The 18,885-nt window shown below is 36.1% G+C and overlaps 1 protein-coding gene across 1 annotated transcript in view; it reads right to left on the reverse strand.

Annotated features, from left to right (window-relative positions):
* PRKN (parkin RBR E3 ubiquitin protein ligase) overlaps window positions 1-18,885 on the reverse strand; it is a 491,539-nt gene that overhangs the window by 360,174 nt on the left and 112,480 nt on the right. The window contains exon 5 of the mRNA XM_031049876.2: window positions 12,981-13,096. Within this exon, the coding sequence (XP_030905736.2) occupies window positions 12,981-13,096 (116 nt within the window). The remainder of the gene's footprint in view (window positions 1-12,980; window positions 13,097-18,885) is intronic.

Raw genomic sequence — 18,885 nt, forward strand, 5'->3', positions numbered from 1 at the left:
TGTAGTATTCTTACATTGACTTGCTAGTACAGTATCACTACTAAGAATGAACTTGTACTGGGAAAATGATCATTCTCTTAATGGTCTCCATTGTCATCAGTCTTCAAATGTCTTCATGCAGCTCCCTCAAGGTGTCACAAACATTGGTGGAATGTAACAAGAAAATCCCTATGATTTATTTCTTGTCATTTTCAAACCACATGGGTGTTTCAAGCTCCACCAGGGGACTGAATTTATTTTCACTGTCCCTACCTCACCTTGGTCTGGATTTTCCCTTTAAGGAAAATTTAGTTTTGTTGCTATTTTTGTTGATAACAATCTTGAGTCTGTAAGATTACATTTTTCACTAAAATGCTTATTGTCATTTATCATTATATAGAAATACCATTTCTGTATCACTTAGTATCTGAAAATTGCTAAGTTTTAAAGTAAATATGTATTTAAGTACATTAAATGAAGTTTTATGCAAATACAATCATTTGGAGGAAGAAGGGATTTCTCTGCCAAAGAGCTAAGAAACTTAGAACACTACTGGGTTTCTCTTATAGAAGAAACTAAAGAGCAGAGACTGGCTTCAGAAACTGCCTTGTCTTCAGAGTCAACCTTTAATAACATCCAGAAAATGGGGGAGAAGAAGAAACAGCTCTGAATGAGCTGATAAGAAAAAAATATTTCTAGCTAATGCTTCCACTAAAATTACACCAATCACTTCTGAACAATTACAAAACTGTAATGTACACTCAGTTGTTTATAACCACCAATGCAAACTATTTTCCTTACACTGATTGTCAACTGAAACCAGTCCTATAGCAGCCTATTCCACACCACTGTTATAGAGAGAAATAAGTGTGTGCCCATTATACATACCTATTTTTCCCCTCTTTTTTACCTTTGTTTTGGGCTGGCAGGGGATTTTTCTTGGGGTTTATTGTTTGTTTTAATGTTGTCTCTTGTTTGGTTTTGGTTAGTTGTGCTTTTTGTTGGTGGTGTTTCTCTGTTTTTATTTTTTGTTCTTGCTCTTTGTGGTTTTGTTTTAAATGGTATTGGATTGTTGTGGTTTTTTGTGTGTTTCTTTTTGTTTGTGGGTTGTCCTTTTTTTCTTGTGGTTTTGTTTGATGGAATTTGGTTTTGGTTTGATTTTTTGTTTGTTCATTTGGTTTGGTTTGTGTGTGTGTGCATGCGCATGTGTTTTAGTTGTTGTTTTCATGGGGTTTTTTTTGTTTTGTTTTTCCTAATCCATTTCAGAGCTGATACAAGCATAAACACAATGCACACATCACAGCCAGGAGTAGGCTGATGAATTCTTCAATTTAGCTTGAAAAAAACCCATCCCTTGCAGCTTGGCAAAGGCAAGTTGCAGAGGTGCAGAGGTGCAGAGGGGAGCAGCAAATACACAAGCTAAGCAGCAGATACATAATCTAAACAGCAGAGCAGAAGCAGCAAATGGCTCAGTGATGCTCTATCAAGGGGCTGTGCTCTGTTCCGTAGAGGAAGGAACAAAAACCCCACAGACACTTGCAAACCCACTATGGAGGGAGAAAAAACTTCCCCCCCTCAGCTGCAGGGCACAAGCAGCCACCTCAGAGCAGCTTTCAAATATCTTAAAGAGGCCTTTAAGAGACATTTTATCAGGGCCTGTTCCCGTAGAACAAGGGGTAACAGGTTTTAAACTAAATGAGGGAAGATTCAGGTTGGACATAAGGAAAAAAAATTCTTTACAATGAGGATGGTGAAACACTGGCACTTGTTGCCTAGAGAGATGGTAGATACACAATCCCTGGAGACATTCAAGGGCAGGCTGGATGTGGTTCTGGGCAACCTGATGTAGTTGAAGATGTACCTGCTCATTGCAGGTGGGCTGGACTAGATGAGCTTTGAAGGTCCCTTCTAAATCCAACTGTTCTCTGATTCATAACATTTCTCAAATGTATTTCTCTATCCCTTCTTGTTTTCCCAGACAAAACTCTGTACCCCTATGCCCCTTAAACTACTGCACATCAAAAATATTCCAGATTCTAGAATTTGTATTAGTACCTTGCCCCAGATTGCAAGCCATATGTATACACATCCTATCAAATTTCATACATTCTCCTAAAATGTTGGTTTGAATTAGGCCTTTCTAAAATCTGATAATGATCCCTGGTAAGCTGAGGAATTAAATTGTTATTTAAAACATAACCTATGACAACAGTTACTGTTCCATATTAAATCTTAAGTAACTCTGTGAAGTGTCAAGCAACTTTTAATATTAAATATGACATATTTAGACATATTACAATAGGTTCTCTGTCTTACAAGTAGTCCTTCATGTGTTTGATTTCAGAAATTACATACTGGTACTTTTGCCTCATGCAGCTGTTCTCAAGTTCTGCAAAGTTTCTGCAAATTAAGATTATTTTGCAATGTGCATATTTATTTTTTTTCTGCCTTGCTACCACATTCTATCTCTAATATTTGCACTTTCGTTTCTCCATGCTGTAAATACCAAACACATCTTCCACAAATACGTTTTATTCTTCCCAACTGTTGTTAAATTACAATAATAAGAGTTTGACACTACTGCTATAGCAGATGTCAATAATTTTTATGACTCAAAAATGACCTAGAAAAACACTGGAAAGCAAATGTTCAGGTTCCTTTTTTTTTTTTTCAAAACAGAGTTTTATAAATCTAAATATGAGGAATATTTTTTTCTATATATCTAAAACTAAATCACATTTATTCTTGTAAATTTTATTGAAGACATAGCAGCCTAAAAGGATTATTCAATTATCAATGCAAATGCTAATCACCAACTCTATGACTTCGTTAGATTTAATAGCTCTGCTTCTTTTACTTTAAACAATTGTCTAAGTTATCTTTCAAAAATTATGTTTTGATCAATTTAGTGTTCATAATTTTTCAGTGCTCTTTATAGGAGTGTTTAGGAATTTACTTATTGACTTCTGCTTCAGTGACAGACTATGCTCTCTACATCTTTTTCAGTTCACTGAGTTGTCTATATCTTCTAAACTTTTTTCTTAGTGGAATGCACTTCCTTCCTGAAGAATTGATGATAATGCATTAAAAAATTTCTCAAAACTAACTCAATTAAATAGATACTCATTAGTAGCAACTAAAATAATCTGTTCTGTATATATTCTCTCTAAGACACTGACAGTAAAGGACAAAACAAAAAGTGTTGGATAAAACTGAAATTGGAGAAATGAAACTGGGAAGATGCACTATATGTCTTAGATTTCAGATCTGTCTCAATACAGTAGAAAAAACACAAACATAAAATAGAAACAGAGCAACATCTTAATAAAATCACCTTCTAAGGAAATAAATTCATATATATGTAAGTTTAAAAGATATGTTCATTTTTTTGATACATGCCATCAATCCATGTGCACATACACATTTTGTGCATATGTACACAAAATCAACACTCTATCTGAACTCTACTTAAATTTTCACACAGACATATTATTACTCTGTACTTTGTTTCTGACGAATATTTATCTGTCTCCCATCTTCCATCAATGATTCATTAATGACACATTGAACATTGATTACTAAATATCATTTCATTAAAACTATGAAAGCAGCTTCTTTTTCTTAAAAGGGCAGAGTTCTCATTGTTACACCAGATATTGTTAAATTTTCTTCAGCTGTCATATTTATATTAAATTTATTGTTACCCATTTTTAAAATATTATAAAAGAAAGTTAGAAATAGCAAAAAGTGATGGTCCAACAACTCTCAGCTTACTGAATTATAAGATTAGCCAAATTGACAGATGCTCAGCAGACAGCAACAGCTGAAGTTCCTCCCAAGAACCTTCCCATAATACCTCAGATGAGATATGAAAGGAATATGTATCTGCTATTTGTGCCTCTTGTTCCTGCAGACCTCAGGTCTCTCTTAAAATTATTAAGCTTGCTAATTAGCTTCACCTGTGATGATAAGGCTTTGAAATGTGAATTTATCTCCAAAGACAGCTGGATTATAACCTCCAATAACATTTCTCATAGGTCATTATATTTCTAGTAGAAATGTGTAATGTTCAGCTATTACTAACCTTGCCTGGAGCAAAACCAACCATAGTTGATAGTTTTGTCCTGTGTGTAAAGTAATTAATTTTGAAAAGTAAGAAATTAAAGTCATCAACACCTGAAAATACCTATGAAGGAGAAACATACTGTTGGCTTGCAAGTTTCAAAAATGTCTCTTTGAACATTTCACAAACATCTGCTACTCTGCTTTTCTTAGACATTGCAAATGAATTCTCAACTTTAATACTCAAATTTACAGCACTTGCACAATATATATATACATTCATTAGCTAACATTTTCATTCATTGCTCGTATGCAAGCAGACATAATCTAAGGCTTCCACAAAATATTATGAAGTAAGGTCTACCAAATTTTGCACATGGTATATACTTGGATTGCTGACACATTTCAGTTTTAGAACTATTAATTCACCCAAAAATATTTAAACTGTTAAGTTTGTGTCTTGCAACATGCATTAAAATATATAAGCAAAGAAATCTGCAAAACCAGCCTACTGTATTAATCATGCCATAGCTAAGAATCACAGAGAAGACACAACTAATATGGAGCCTACTGGTAATAATCTGCAATCTGCAGGCTTTGAATGAAACATCAAATGAAAAATAAAATTGATTATATGTATTGCACCCCATATGAAACTGGAGACTCACGTTACTGAAATAAATGCAAATTTACATTAGAAATAAAATTCACTTGACTACCTTAAAAATTCTTAGCAGTAGTTGTTTCAAAAGCATGCAAGCATACTACAAGTCATGTAGATTTATATTCAAATCAGCAGGTAGTCAAGATTCTCCTTTTCAGTTACCCTTCCTGTCAACTGTACACTAACACAAAATGCCAAGCAAACGTTATCCAGAGGGACCTTGACATGCTTGTGAGGTGGGCTGATGCCAACCTCATGAAGTTTAACCATGCCAAGTGCAAGGTCCTACACCTGGGTCAGAGCAATCCCAGGCACAGCCACAGGTTGGGCAGAGAAGAGATTCAGAGCAGCCTGCAGAGAAGGACTTGGGGGTGTTCATTGATGAGAAAATGAACATGAGCCAGCTTCAGTGTGCACTTACAGCCCAGAAAGCCAACCGTATCCTGGGCTGCATCAAAAGGAGCGTGACCAGCAGGTGAAAGGAGGTGATCCTGCCCCTCTGCTCTGCTCTCGTGAGACCTCACTTGGAGTATTGTGTGCAGTTCTGGTGCCCTCAACATAAAAAGGACATGGAGCTGTTGGAACAAGTCCAGAGGAGGGCCACGAGGATGATCAGGGAACTGGAGCACCTCCCATATGAAGACGGGCTGAGAAAGTTGGGGCTGTTGAGCCTGGAGAAGAGAAGGCTGCATGGAGACCTCATAGCAGCCTTCCAGTATCTGATGGTGGGGAGGGCTTCTTTATTAGGGAATGTCATTATAGGAGAAGGGGTAATGGGTTAAAACTTAAACAAGGAAAGTTTAGATTAGATATAAGGAAGAAATTCTTTACTGTGAGGGTGGTCAGGCACTGCAATGGGTTACCAAAGGAAGTTGTGAATGCTCCATCCCTGGCAGTGATCAAGGCCAGGTTGGACAGAGCCTTGGGCCACATTATTTATTGTGAGGTGCCCCTGCCCATGGCAGGGGTTTTGGTCACTAGATGATCTTAAGGTCTTTTCCAACCCTAACTGTTCTATGATTCTAAGGTAGAAAAACTTCTGCACCAAAAAGGAGGGAAAGTAGGCATGCTTTGTTCTCCTAGGTGGAGAGCAAAGATAATGCTTTATGTTTAGCAAATTTGATGAGTGAGTTTGTATAAAATCCTTGTCCTTTGTCCCCTGTCAAAGGACATGTACTGTATTGAAGCATATTGCACAATAGCTTCACAAATCTATTTTTCACAAACATGTAGAAGCTATAAGTTCTCTTACTGAGATGCGGTTGAAATGCAGATCTTAATAGACTCAGAGGTAAACCAGTAAGAATTGCAATGCTGTCCTGTAACTGCCATAGGTGGCTGCTGTATACTAGTGGTTAAATTCAATGTAAAAGTTAAGGCTACTGGATTTCATGCATAAGGCATATGTTCCAGAAGCCCATGGTACAAGTTTTTGAGTCTAAAACCCACCATATGCACCACTAAAGAAAGAAGTGGTGCATAATAGTAATAGTAATTCTGGGTATTATTAGATTTTGTTCACTTTTTAAAATACGAACAAAAGTGCCAACAAAATGTTTTCTTCACGTGTTCTTGCTTGTATGACAACTCAATTATTACAGCCGTAACAATCAGTACTCTGTAGACTACCTTAGTGGGGAAAAGCAAAAAAGCTCTAAATCCATTAGTAACAGTTCTTAGTTTGAGATTTGATTAATTTCTTACTTTAAATAAGTGATTCTTAAGAAATCCCATTAATTTCAGGAACATTAGGAGAAAAAGCAGAACACATTTTCCCTGATGGTCATAGTACTTAGACAAAGTAGATTTAATTCTTAACATAATCTTTTCCCACTCCTCTTTGAACTACTCAAGGTATATAAAGACAATAGAATGTAACAGCCAGAGATTTGGAGCAGAGACCACATTATCAACACAGGCCACAGCAAGGGAAAATGCTCTTTAAAAAGATGAGCTAAATAAAGATTTAATAAATTGCCTGGATTATAAGGGCCCAAAGGGTAATTTTAGGATCCCATATCTCAGAAGCAAAGAGAAATAGCAATTAGAAGTCAAGAATAACGTGCTATTTACTTTTCTGAAAAAAAAACAGCACATGGGTAATGTCTTTTAATGGACACCATGTGCATTTTGATCTCGAAGGGAACAGGAAGCTCCTGGTAAAACTCTTCTTCAAATAACACCAAAACTGACCTGAATCAATTTGTAGGACAACTTCACTTCGAAAATATTTTTAGTTATTACATTTTTACTTCAAATCAATGTACAACATTAATGAGCAATATGGAACAGCATACAGAGATCAAAAAGGAACTTGTCACACCTATATCAACAATAGTCATAAACATCAAAACACAAGTTACTACATTATAAAATACCTAAATCCCATAATGAGCTGGAATCTTCATCAGGTGAAATTCATGGAAAAAGTCCAAAACTGAAAATCATTCTCATATATATTTACTGCAAAGCAAATGATTCTATCCCCTGTCACTTTGGAAATATTACCCCCCCAAAAAAAAAACCACATGAGTCTCAGTCTCAACTCTACGATATATAGTAGTGGACATGAGTGAGCAGGAGCAATAGGTGGATGGCACAAGAAAAAAAAAACACCCCCCAAAAAAAAGCCAATTTAAGAGCTGGGGAGACGCTTGGAAAGCTCAAAGCAGTCCCACCAGAAAAAGATTAATGCATAGCTATCCCTAATGACATGTATAGTCATTCATCCTTTATTGACTGAAGGAAAACTGCCTACTGAATTTATAACAGCACTTCCTACAGTACACTTTGAGTTTTTCCCTCCAAGTACTGACATTTTCCAATACTCTTCTGCCTACGCAGTCTAAGGTGATCACAGTCTGAATTCGTTTGGCTGAAAAGAATTAAGACAGACCTTACATCGCAGTTACCCTTGAACATGAAGCATACACACTTCTAATTCTCACCACTAGCAAAATGAAGCTCTCAGTTCCAACTCCAGTGTTAGCAAGACCAAATAGTAGAATAATGCATTACAAAATTCCATTGGCTAAATAATTTTTCCCCCCAAAGATTATGAAGTAGGGTTTTATTTGATAAGTAATTCTAATAATAGACCAGAAAATACTACTACTTCTGGAGAATTCTTTCTACCTATTCAGTGACAGCAAGCTCCATTTATCTTTTACATTTATCTGTATTCTCTTGGAAGCTAAAAATAATGGTGCCTGTAGGAATTGTAGCCTACCTAGTTTATGAAAGATGATGTGAGGCACTTCTGTTCTGCACATTTTATTTTTACACTGCTTAACATTGCTATTATTCCCGAGACTGATTTATCGGTACCCTGGGGTACTCCTAACCCCTTTTGATGTTATTTCTACTGGAAACAGTTGACAAAAGCAGATCTCCCCTTGAGGATCGCACAGTCTTGGTGTTTGTTTCAACTTTCAGCCATTTGCTCAACCTATTAAGTGCTTCTTCAAAGGCACAAAAGAGCAACCCATCACCTTGAATGCTACGGAAAAAAATAAATGCATAAAGGCTGCCAATTCACACTAACTCTGCTGTAGATAAGCAGCATACATTGGAAGGCATTACACTACATGGAATACTGCCTATGGATTTAGCATAACCCTGTAAGGGTATTTGGCTCTGAAGTATTTCACTCCATTGGTCTAAGCTGTATTAAAATATTCATATTGAATATAAACTAAAGGCAAACAGGAAGCATGCCTAATGTAAACTTGAGAATAAAAACTGGCAATAGACATAAACATTGCCTCCACTTTCTGTTTTTTCTATATACCATGGAGTATACTACTGCTTTAATTCAATTTTTATGAGCTCTGCAAACCTTGCTGAAACCATACAAAAGCCATGCCAAGAATCTTGGAGCTTAATTGCTCTGCTTGTGGTGGACTAACTGTCCATGATAAATGGACAGAAACAATTAGAGAAACTGTATATCTTGCTGCAAGCAATACTTAAGAAATACATAAATAGTACCTGGTTGTCATCTTTTCTGATACAAATTTTGTTGGCAAAAAGAAAAAAGTATTTTGAAGACACTGACTTTTTTTTTATTTTACTGTAGTGAAGGTAATACAAAGTAATAGTTAATATACCCAATACAGTTCTTCCCCTTCTGCACCTGAATGCTAGAGAATGACAACAGTAGGTTTCAGAAAATGCTACAAACTCCAGAGTGTCCTGGTTGCTACTTTTCAATTGCATAGAAGTATTAGAAAGTAATCACCAGCACAACTAGAGACAGTCACTTAAATTTTTAACTGAAGTAAAAAGGTTATGGGTATTTGCGCAATTTATGTAAGTTATATATAAATATTCCAAAAACACTAGGTTGAAGAACTGGAAGCTTAAAGTACAGCAGATTTCATAAATAGCCCAAGAATCTACAATGACCTTTGTGCAGTACTGATAAATTATTTCATTGTTCAATATCTAGCTCTTTTCAAAATAGACTTATCTTTGACCATCCTTGCAAAAGGAAAAAAAAAAACAAACACACACACAAACCAGAAACTGAAACTAACTAATTTCTTTTACAGCTTTAATTGGAAAATAATTGAACTTACTAAACATAAAGGCGAAGTTTAGAAACTCACAAGATTTGCATATAAAACAAAACCAAAAGATAATATGGTCCTCTTGGTACCTCCATTCTTGGTATTGCCTGCAAGTGTTTAATATCACACAAAACTGTATAATAGACTTGTAGCTTTTTAAAAAAAAAGAAAAAGAAAAAAAATCAAGCTTCTGAAAGATAATTAACATTTAATGCATGGATACACTCTCAAATATTTAGTTACTCTTGGGCATACACACTTCTAATTCTCACCACTAGCAAAATGAAACTCTCATTTCCAACTCTAGGAAGATGGAAATGCGTATCAATATTTCGACACTGTGAGATAGATTTTCTTCTATTTTACTTACTGTAACATGGCCTAGAGAAAGTGTTTATAGAATTATTTTTTTTTTAATAGAGAGGAGAGCTTAAGAAAAACACAGTAAGTTGTCTGCAACAGATGACTTTTCCTGCAGTCTAGAAATACTTAAAGTACTTGAGAAGCTAGTGGACACAGGTCCTGGAGAGAGATATTCTTTATCCCAGAAAGTTTGGTTGTTAGTTCAGCAATTTTACCCCTTCATTGTACTCACAGTTTTTGTTGACATGTCTTGATGCTTTCCAAGCCCCGCACATGGAATATTATTACATGAATAATCCTTTTGCATGCCATTTTACCACTAGGGTAAGAAGTTTCTGCAACGAGCCTTTACATTTTCAGCTTTAAGGTTATCCCAAGATGGCTGTGATGAATAGCCAGGCTACCTATCACAGTACTGCGTAGGATATCTGTAAGTCATTGCCATTTGGCTTGGAATCAGGATCAGCTGCTGTCCCTCTTTCATTTAGCAGGACAGATGCATACCAGGGCTCTGCACTGCAGTAAGGCAAACCATTCCTTTTGCCCAAGGAATTGTTAGGAGGCACAGGAGAACTAGACACTTTTAAGTAGTTTATTCTGCATCCTTGCTGCAAAATGCTGAGGTACCAATTTGGCCTTTAACCTGTACCTAGAACCCAGCCTCCGTAAATATACCAAAGAAGACAGTGCTTAAATCAGCTCTTTCCAGAAGACACTTTATAAGAATCAATTCTGAGTTCACGCATGGCTTGCTACTTTAATTTTGACCAACAACTACTTTACAATTCTCTTTGTCATGCATTTTCATGCAAGGAACAGTGCTACCTGCACTACAATGGCATCAAGATACAAGAGTTTAATGTTAGTTAACCATGAAAAAGAAATAACTGAAATAATATTGCCTACTTTCTTAATTTTGTTTAGTTCCACAGTACAAAACATCTGCTTATGAGTAAGAGATTAGGAGGTATCCAGGAGAATAAAGGCTATCCACAAAATCTTACGGAATATTCCATAAGGCAGAAGAGACATCACCCTCATCTTCATTTCACTGCATCACCTGAGGAACAAAAGAGAAACCTACACCTATAGCTCCAGGAAGTATAAGAAGTCAAATTCTGAATACATCAATGCGTGAGTTCATTTACAACCATTAAAACTGCAAGAAGGCTGTTAGATTACTCTCCTGCCCACTCTTGGGATAACTGATTTCACTGCTGCCTGCCAACCAATTAATTCCACAGCCAACAAGACATACTGAGTCAGAATATTCTCCTGACTTTATGGAGATTGAGAGGGATAAAGACAGCCTACAGAGCAGTTGTATGATACCTGCCATCTATTCCTCTTATGTCACGGGCTTCTGAGATCCTGCTACAATCAAATAAAATCTGTCAGTCATTCAGAAAACTAAACTGAACTTTTATTACCTAAAAAGTATCGCTATGCTCTGTAATGGAAGACAAACCTATTTATGAACAACTCAATCTGCTATATAATATAAACACAAGACTGAAGGACTTGTTATGTGTAGGAATAACTTCAAAAAAAACTGTTGTCTGCATCATAGATAGGTAACTAGAAATTGCAGGTGCTTGTCAGATGCTCAGGTGCCCACATTCTACCCTGTTTCTTAGAGTATTAAGGCAGATCTCCTACAAACTTTTAGAAATATAATACTTCAAGATCACTTAATGGCATCTCAGAAGGGGTCCTGTAAGCTAGAAAGAATGTGAATAGCATGAGGCCAACAGGAAGATGCGTCTTCCTTCCCTGTTCAGTGTATAAATCCAGTAAATTTGTTCATAAATAAATACTCCCAGATCGTGTGCTGAGCTAGAAATCTACTGAAACTTAGGTCTCCCATAGTTATTTGATGCCTTAAAATAATGAGAATTGATATGATTTTGTGACATGTCAACAATATCACTAAACTTTACTAATATATTTTTGAAAACCAATAGCAGCTCCAGGAGCTGTTCAGCTAAACAAATCTATTAAAATAAGTCTTATCTTTTTCTTCCCTTTAGGATTTTGCCACAAAAAGGAGGTAAAATTACAACTTCATGAATATGAGTGAATAGGTCTGTACTGGATATATCAATTCAGGAAAATGCCAACATAACCATTTCAAATCTTATAGAAATAATTACAACCAGATCTCAAGCCTAACTAAGTATATTTATGGCTGATATTCTTCCCTTGTACTCCTGGGAAAAAGTGAAAGCTGGGCTCAGAACGGGAACTTCATATTATCCTTAATTACAGTGAGGTTAATGCTGCTGCATACTTAACTACTGGGGACAAGCTATCTAAACTAATTCTGCATGTCCTGCCTGCAAGGTAGTCTCTGTACGGCAGTGCTGTAAATGCTGTGTATACGGGAAGTGATGGACAATGTACTCTTCTGTACTGCCTAATTATCTTTTAATCTTTTTCTTGAACCAAATAATGTCAGCAAGCAATCATTTTCTTGAACCAAATAATGTCAGCAAGCAATCAGCTGTTATCAGCACAGTAACATGCAAGCACAATATAATTATACTACCTCTGTGACAGAATCAGAACAGTCTATTACTTTCAACAGGAAGTTTACCCCCAGGAGCCCCACTTTTCTTCCCCCACACGATATCTGCTACCAATTTCAATCACGCTTCCTGCTATCCTATAACATTTTTCCGAATTCCTTCTAATGCAAAATACAATAGCAGTAGGGTATATAACATGGTGTTATTAGTTTTGAAATTCCACCCCAAAACATCTCCTATTCAGGAGATAAAAGTGTTTCAAGTAATTCTTCACAGCAATGGTAGCTGTCTTTCTTGGGCAATTAGTTTCTAATCCATGCATTTGCAAGTAACCGTGCTCTTGAAAGTATGTGCCCAAATACCATATGATAAGATGGATTACAGTATTTAAAACTGCAGCAAACATGAAGATGAGAACAGATGCACTTTACTTTGATTTATAAAGCAAACACCAAAAAGTTCCTTTCCACAGGAACAGTTTGTCCCCCTCAAGATTCAGGCTTTCTTTCATTGGCTCTTAAATACAGATTAGTATCAAAGGTCTATGCACACTACTATCTTGAGCACCTGAGGTTGTAGGAATTTAAGCAGTTATATCTCCATGTGCTACTCAATTAAGGTACAAAAATATAAATTGTAATCATGCCAGCAAAATAAAAAAGACACACCTTAAAATGTGGCTCATATTCACCATGATACCAGGGAAAACAAATGCTTAGAAGGAAAAACAGCAGAGGAAAAAAGCTCCTTGAAATTGATGAGTAGTCTGAAGCACCAAGACTGTGCATCTCTGACAATTTTTGTTGTACTTACCTAATATCTGTGCATGTTATACATGTGATACAGCGACTGTTTGTTGTAACGAGGTTCAAAGACACAGATGTTTCACTGTCACTGGTTGGGTGTGCTCCACATTTAAAGTAAAACTCCTGAAATATTGAAGGAGAGATAAAGAGAAGATCACACACTTGCTGCTCATGTCCTTTCTTTATCTTAGGCTAACTGACATATGAGACAACAGACAAATCACCGCTGCCAACGGAAAAAGGACAATCATTAGGAAAGACTTAGAAGGAATTCTTTGCAATAATACCAGTCTAGGTGAGTATCTTGCTCAGTGATTTCCCTAGAAAAGATGTACTTGCGTACTAATTTGGGATCAGTGTGGCACATTCTACGATTTTCTGGATTTATAGAAAGCAAATTTAGTCAAGACCAGAATACTAAGCATCGGCATTAAATATAAATACTGCCACAGTTTCTTTGTTACAGATGTTACCTATTTTTTAACTCTAAATCACAGAATTATAGCTGTAAGTAGTGTCTGGCCTTGCTTTTGTGATGTTAGAAATCTATACAATTTTTACTGTTACATTCAAGGGAACTCATATTACATTGCAATTACATATTATATTGTGTTTGAATTAACTTGCTTTAGTCCATACTTCTTTATATAGCCTCTTAAGACTGTTTCCATTAGCATAATCCTTTCTACACAACTGCATGTTTTGTTCTCTTTTCCACTGCACCCCAGGGAGAGCCATACCAAACATGCTGTGCTTTGATAAGCTTTTGTTATAAGAGATTGTTTTAAATGTCCAAATCACTCTATGCATATGTAAATAAAGGCAGTCTGAAGACATGTTATTTGCAGTAGGAGCCACAGATTACAGTCTGCAGTCTTTGTTCCTATAAGACTTTTTTTCCCAGTATCAAACTGTGGAGGTTTGAAATGAAAACTTTAAGCCTGGAATAAATGAAGTGTGAATTGGAAGGTAAGGGTATAAAAGCATCAGAAGAAATGACAAGAAAGTGGCATAAATTTCTGACAGGTGTTGATGGCATCAAGATATTAAGATCACAGGTGATTCTCAGGACAAACAAAACAGGCAGAGGGAAGGAAGGGGAAGGGAAAAGGAGAGGAATCTTAAGGGGAAATAATAAAGTGCAGCAAAAGAGAAAGACACAGTGACAGCGAATAAAATCGGCAGCATTTTCAAGTGACTCACAGTGGCGGGACAGAAGGAAAAAATTACCATCACTGTCAACTTCTTTAGGGTGCAAAAGTCACATTCAAAACTCAGCATTAACAACTTAAAAGCTGTACAAAAATACTTGTTTGGCAGTGTTTCCCAGCATCACTCCAAGTTCCTAGCTAGATTACCTGGACACATATTTTGGTGCTTGGTAGTATAATGAAAGCAAGGGAATGAGTGTAGCAGAAAGAAATGTGTTTTAATACAAAAATTACCTTCCCTTCTATACTGACTTGCACTGAGATTCCATGACAATACTGTACTAAAATCAGTCCATTGCCTTGAGCTCCACAGTAGAAAGTTCTTCATCTGCAAAACAGCTGTCAACCACTGTTTCTTCTCAGTGATGACCATTTAGAGATATCGTGTATTTCCACATAAGACAAATATAGTACTATGCAGTAATACCTCTGAGGTGAAAACTGGTAACTGAGATATGAGAAGTGTATTAATATAGCTTTCCTCTTAAGTCAACCCTCCTCAGCACCAAAATATACATTTGACACACAATATTCAAACTCCACTATAAGTTAAGGACTCACTGTCTGAGGCATGTGTGGTAGCAGTTTAAGGGAACTAAGGGGTCATGGTAGAGTTTAAAGGCAAGTAACTGAAGTGTCTTTCTGTCCAGTTTTCTAACATCAGGAACTAGTCCCAGACAAGAAAACACTCTTGAACATACCCTTAGGCAAGACATTAGACTTTCCGTGGTTTTTCTTTTGTTCAAGACCCAGTTACACACACTTTAAATATCAGCTCAACTTGAAGCATTTCAGTAGTTAAGAATGAGTCAGTGGAACTACACCTTCACCCAGAGTACTTGAAAACTTTACAAAAATCTGTAACTTTAATTTATTTTCAACCTTTAAAAATATATCCAGTAATCCTTACATTATTTACTAATGGGTCTTGGATCTTGGGTTTTCTTTGCCTTTTAGTTTGATTTTACTTTTATTTGAATTAAATGGTAAGAAGGAATTATTTCAATGCAGAAGTCTTGAAAATATCTCCTTGCTTCACTATTACTTCTGCATACAAGTAAGAGGATATTGACAACTCACTGTTTCAGAGCAGAGAAAATATGGTCAAGGAAGCATACGAAAGAATAATATGTTTCTTTAAAATTAGTTATCCACTATAATAAAACTTCCTTTGGGTCAAAAGCAAAGAGAATAATAGAGGAACTGAGTTATAAAACACTACAAATAGCTTTAGACTTTTATTTTCACTATAAAGCACCTGTTTCTGATTTTAATTGTTTTTGATAATACCTAACAATGGCTGTAAGTTTGTCATCATGGAGCCTGTTTAATGAAGATGAAAGGGAAATAAAGCAATACATTTCTTATTCCATACTCAAAGATATATGGGATATTGCCTAAAACTCAGAAGGGAACGAAGAAAAAAGGGAGGAAATTCAAGAGACTTGTGCTATAATACCAAAATATTTTCTCTGTAGTGTTAGGAAAATTACTTCTCTATACTTTTGTTTATCAGGCTGGAAAATGCCTTAATTTACAACGTGCTTTGGTGTTGTTGAATGGGAGACATTATAGAACTTGAAAATAATATAAATAAATAATAAAAATAGTAATTTGAAAATACTATAACAAAAGAAAAAACACTGTCTTCTCCAAAACTATTCACTGAACTCCCTGTTTGAATAAGCTGTGATTAAAGAAATAGCAAAATTTTAATATTGAATGCAAACAGAACAGAGAGTTCATTAAAATCATAGGGAAAAAAAATAATCCCTCAACACTATTTCAGGTATTTGTTCAGAAGAAATCTTCAAGATTAAAGAATAAAAAAAGGTCATTTTTAACAAATGTGTTGAGACTAGCAGTACAGTAAAACTAACCAGCTTATAAAATGATACCTTTTCTTTTTGCAAGGGTGAGCATTTCACAAAATGTGCAGTTCTGCAATACCAACATAACTGTCTTCATCTGCAGGCCTGAGACATCAGTGCTGTGATGGGAATTCAGAAATACAGGTGGAGACCGGAATCTGAAAAGCTCCTTATGCCGAGTGCCTGACAGTTCTGAAATAACATTGGTTGCTTTTCTAGTAAGTCACAGTAATAAACATTCTGATTGTTCAAAGGCTTTTTTAAAAGTCCTGAACTCAATTAAGTTTCCAGTTGCAAATAAAGATTTATGTGGCCTGGTTTTACACATTATGTAAATGAAAAATCCACAAGTATTTTCCCAGAGACTTAACATACTTCTTGTAATGCAAACACAACTTTTTTTTATGGCAAGGCATATACATATGAAGTTATAAAGAAAGACAACCCATCAGCACAAGCTGGGTTATCTAACATCTTTCAGCAATGGATTTGGTGAAAAAAAATATAAGGGGGGGAAGAGTTTTGTCACTTCTCACTCTCCAGCCATGCATGCCAACAGGCAGTGTAAGTGCATCTATTCTTTTAGTCTTCCACCCAATGTAAGATAGCCTAAGGAGGAAAAAGTGCTGGATCATTTAATCCTAGTCATTTACATTCCAAGGTTAATCTCCAAACAAGCAGAGAGACAGCGGAGCCAGCCAATTTAAGACTAACCTTCTAATTTTACTACAGTCAGTCATACAAACAGTTGTCGCTTAAGCTTGACATCAAAATGTCTCTCTATATTTGTCCTCTATTATGCTATCTGAGACAATACCTTCAGAATTTTAACCTTATAGTAAAAGACCTTTACAGGGTCATTATAGTCAACCTAAAAGAGACAGGCAAAAACTCATGCAGTTTGTCACTATCTGATCGCTTCTGAAATATTTAAAAATAGAACAAATCACATTATTCCTCCTTTCTGCACTTGTGTTCTCTCATTTGGTACAAAAAAATTCTGATAAACATGTGTGTGGGGAGGTTGTGTTCAGTATTTCTGTTCCACAATGTGTAAGAACATCAAGAAATTACTGCAAAAGCCAAGACAAAATTTATTGCTTTTCTTAGTTCTGAAAGGGAGTAGTTTTATGGTCACCTTCTAGTGCAGTAAATACCTTTAGATCACTTTCTTGCCTAAAGGCACAGGTCCCATGAAATTGTGAACATTCTATTAAACACTATGAATGTCTTCCTTTTGGCAGTGTACCTGATAGATTGTTGTTCAGAGAAGGGAGCAGGCATTGGTCTTCCATACTTTGTCATATCCTTCACTCCTGTTATCACTTTTGTGTCATACAGCATCATAAAATGTGCAAGGGGGAAGAACAGGTTCAAAGACATATGGCCAGTCCTAGCTACTTTTTATGAAGCTCAAGAAGAAAATGCTCAAAAATATAAAAACCAAAACCAAGCCCCCCATCCCCCCCCCAAAACACCACAAACCCAACCCAAACCTTCTCTGATGTTTTACCAAAAATATCCCTACAGTCTGCCCTTTCAAATAAACAGGAATTTGCATGCCCCTACCTGCCGACAAGTGAACTTCTATATAGCCAAGGAATTAACATTAGAGAAAGACCAGTCATACGTAAAGTGAAGAGCCTGGGTCTGAAACAGAGTAAGGCCCAGAAGAAATTTTACCCTTTTGATACATGTTCCCCAGTCTAGTTTACTACACTGTCAGAAAAAACAATGCTCTTTGCTAACAAGTACCAAGACAGTCTGCAACTCTGCTGATACACAACATATATACATGAAGCTACAGGTTCCTACCCCTGTTTCTCATTCACTCCTGTAAAAGATCCTAAGTAACTCAGGCTTGGAATTTCTCATTGCCTTTTCTTAACAAGGTGGGGACCCTACACCTTTTTTTCTCCAAATGACACACTTGTATTTATTTAGGATTGATAGGCAAAGTCATTTATAAATACACCAGAGCCATTAAAGGTGTAGTTTTCATTTTTCAAATGATTAACACTCTTAAATCTCCTTTCACCTGTATCACCATAATAATTCCCCTGAAAGAGAGAAAACATCAACACCATTGTGGCACACTGCTCAGATGATGCTTCATTTTACTAGCCAGATTAAAAATTTAATATTCAGTGAGTCAGAGGACAGGTTGAAAGAAATCCATTTCAGAACACTTCTAAAATCAAATATTTCTTCCGAGATGTCCTGGAAAAGGCTAGGTTCAACTCTGAGCAGAGACACCTTAAAGTTCCCACATCCCAGGAGAACTGCAGACAGTGTCTTTTCAGGAATAGGAATATCTCCATAGCAGGAATATCTCGCATATATAACAGGCACTGCTTTTAAAGTTAGATAAGTAATAAGTGTTATAAAAGCTGCTTGAATTGAACTGACTAATATGAGGAAGGTTGTACAGCCAAAAAATTAATTCTGTGACATTACAGCAATCAAGTCTGAAATAACTTTGTGATAGACCCAGGAATGTGTTTTACTCACAAGACTGCTCCAATTTTGTGTGTCAATGATACTTTGACTACCTCTAGTTACTGGAAGACATCTTCCTCAAAATACTGGCATGCACTACCAAATTCCCAGTTCCCTTATGCGGCTCAGCATACACTGCCAAGAACATTGGATCAGGTATTAAACATTGAGAGCATCACCTAGGACTAATTACTTAGTGAATGCTTCCCTGCATGGTTTGTTTCTACTAACCTAGTGCTCCAAAACCTAAACAGCTGTTAAGCTCAAAGGAAGAAATTTTTAACCATAATTCAAATATTTGCAATATAATTGGATTTGGAGTCCAAAAACC

This window comes from Melopsittacus undulatus, chromosome 3 (assembly GCF_012275295.1).
Source record: "Melopsittacus undulatus isolate bMelUnd1 chromosome 3, bMelUnd1.mat.Z, whole genome shotgun sequence".
Lineage (NCBI taxonomy): Eukaryota > Metazoa > Chordata > Aves > Psittaciformes > Psittaculidae > Melopsittacus > Melopsittacus undulatus.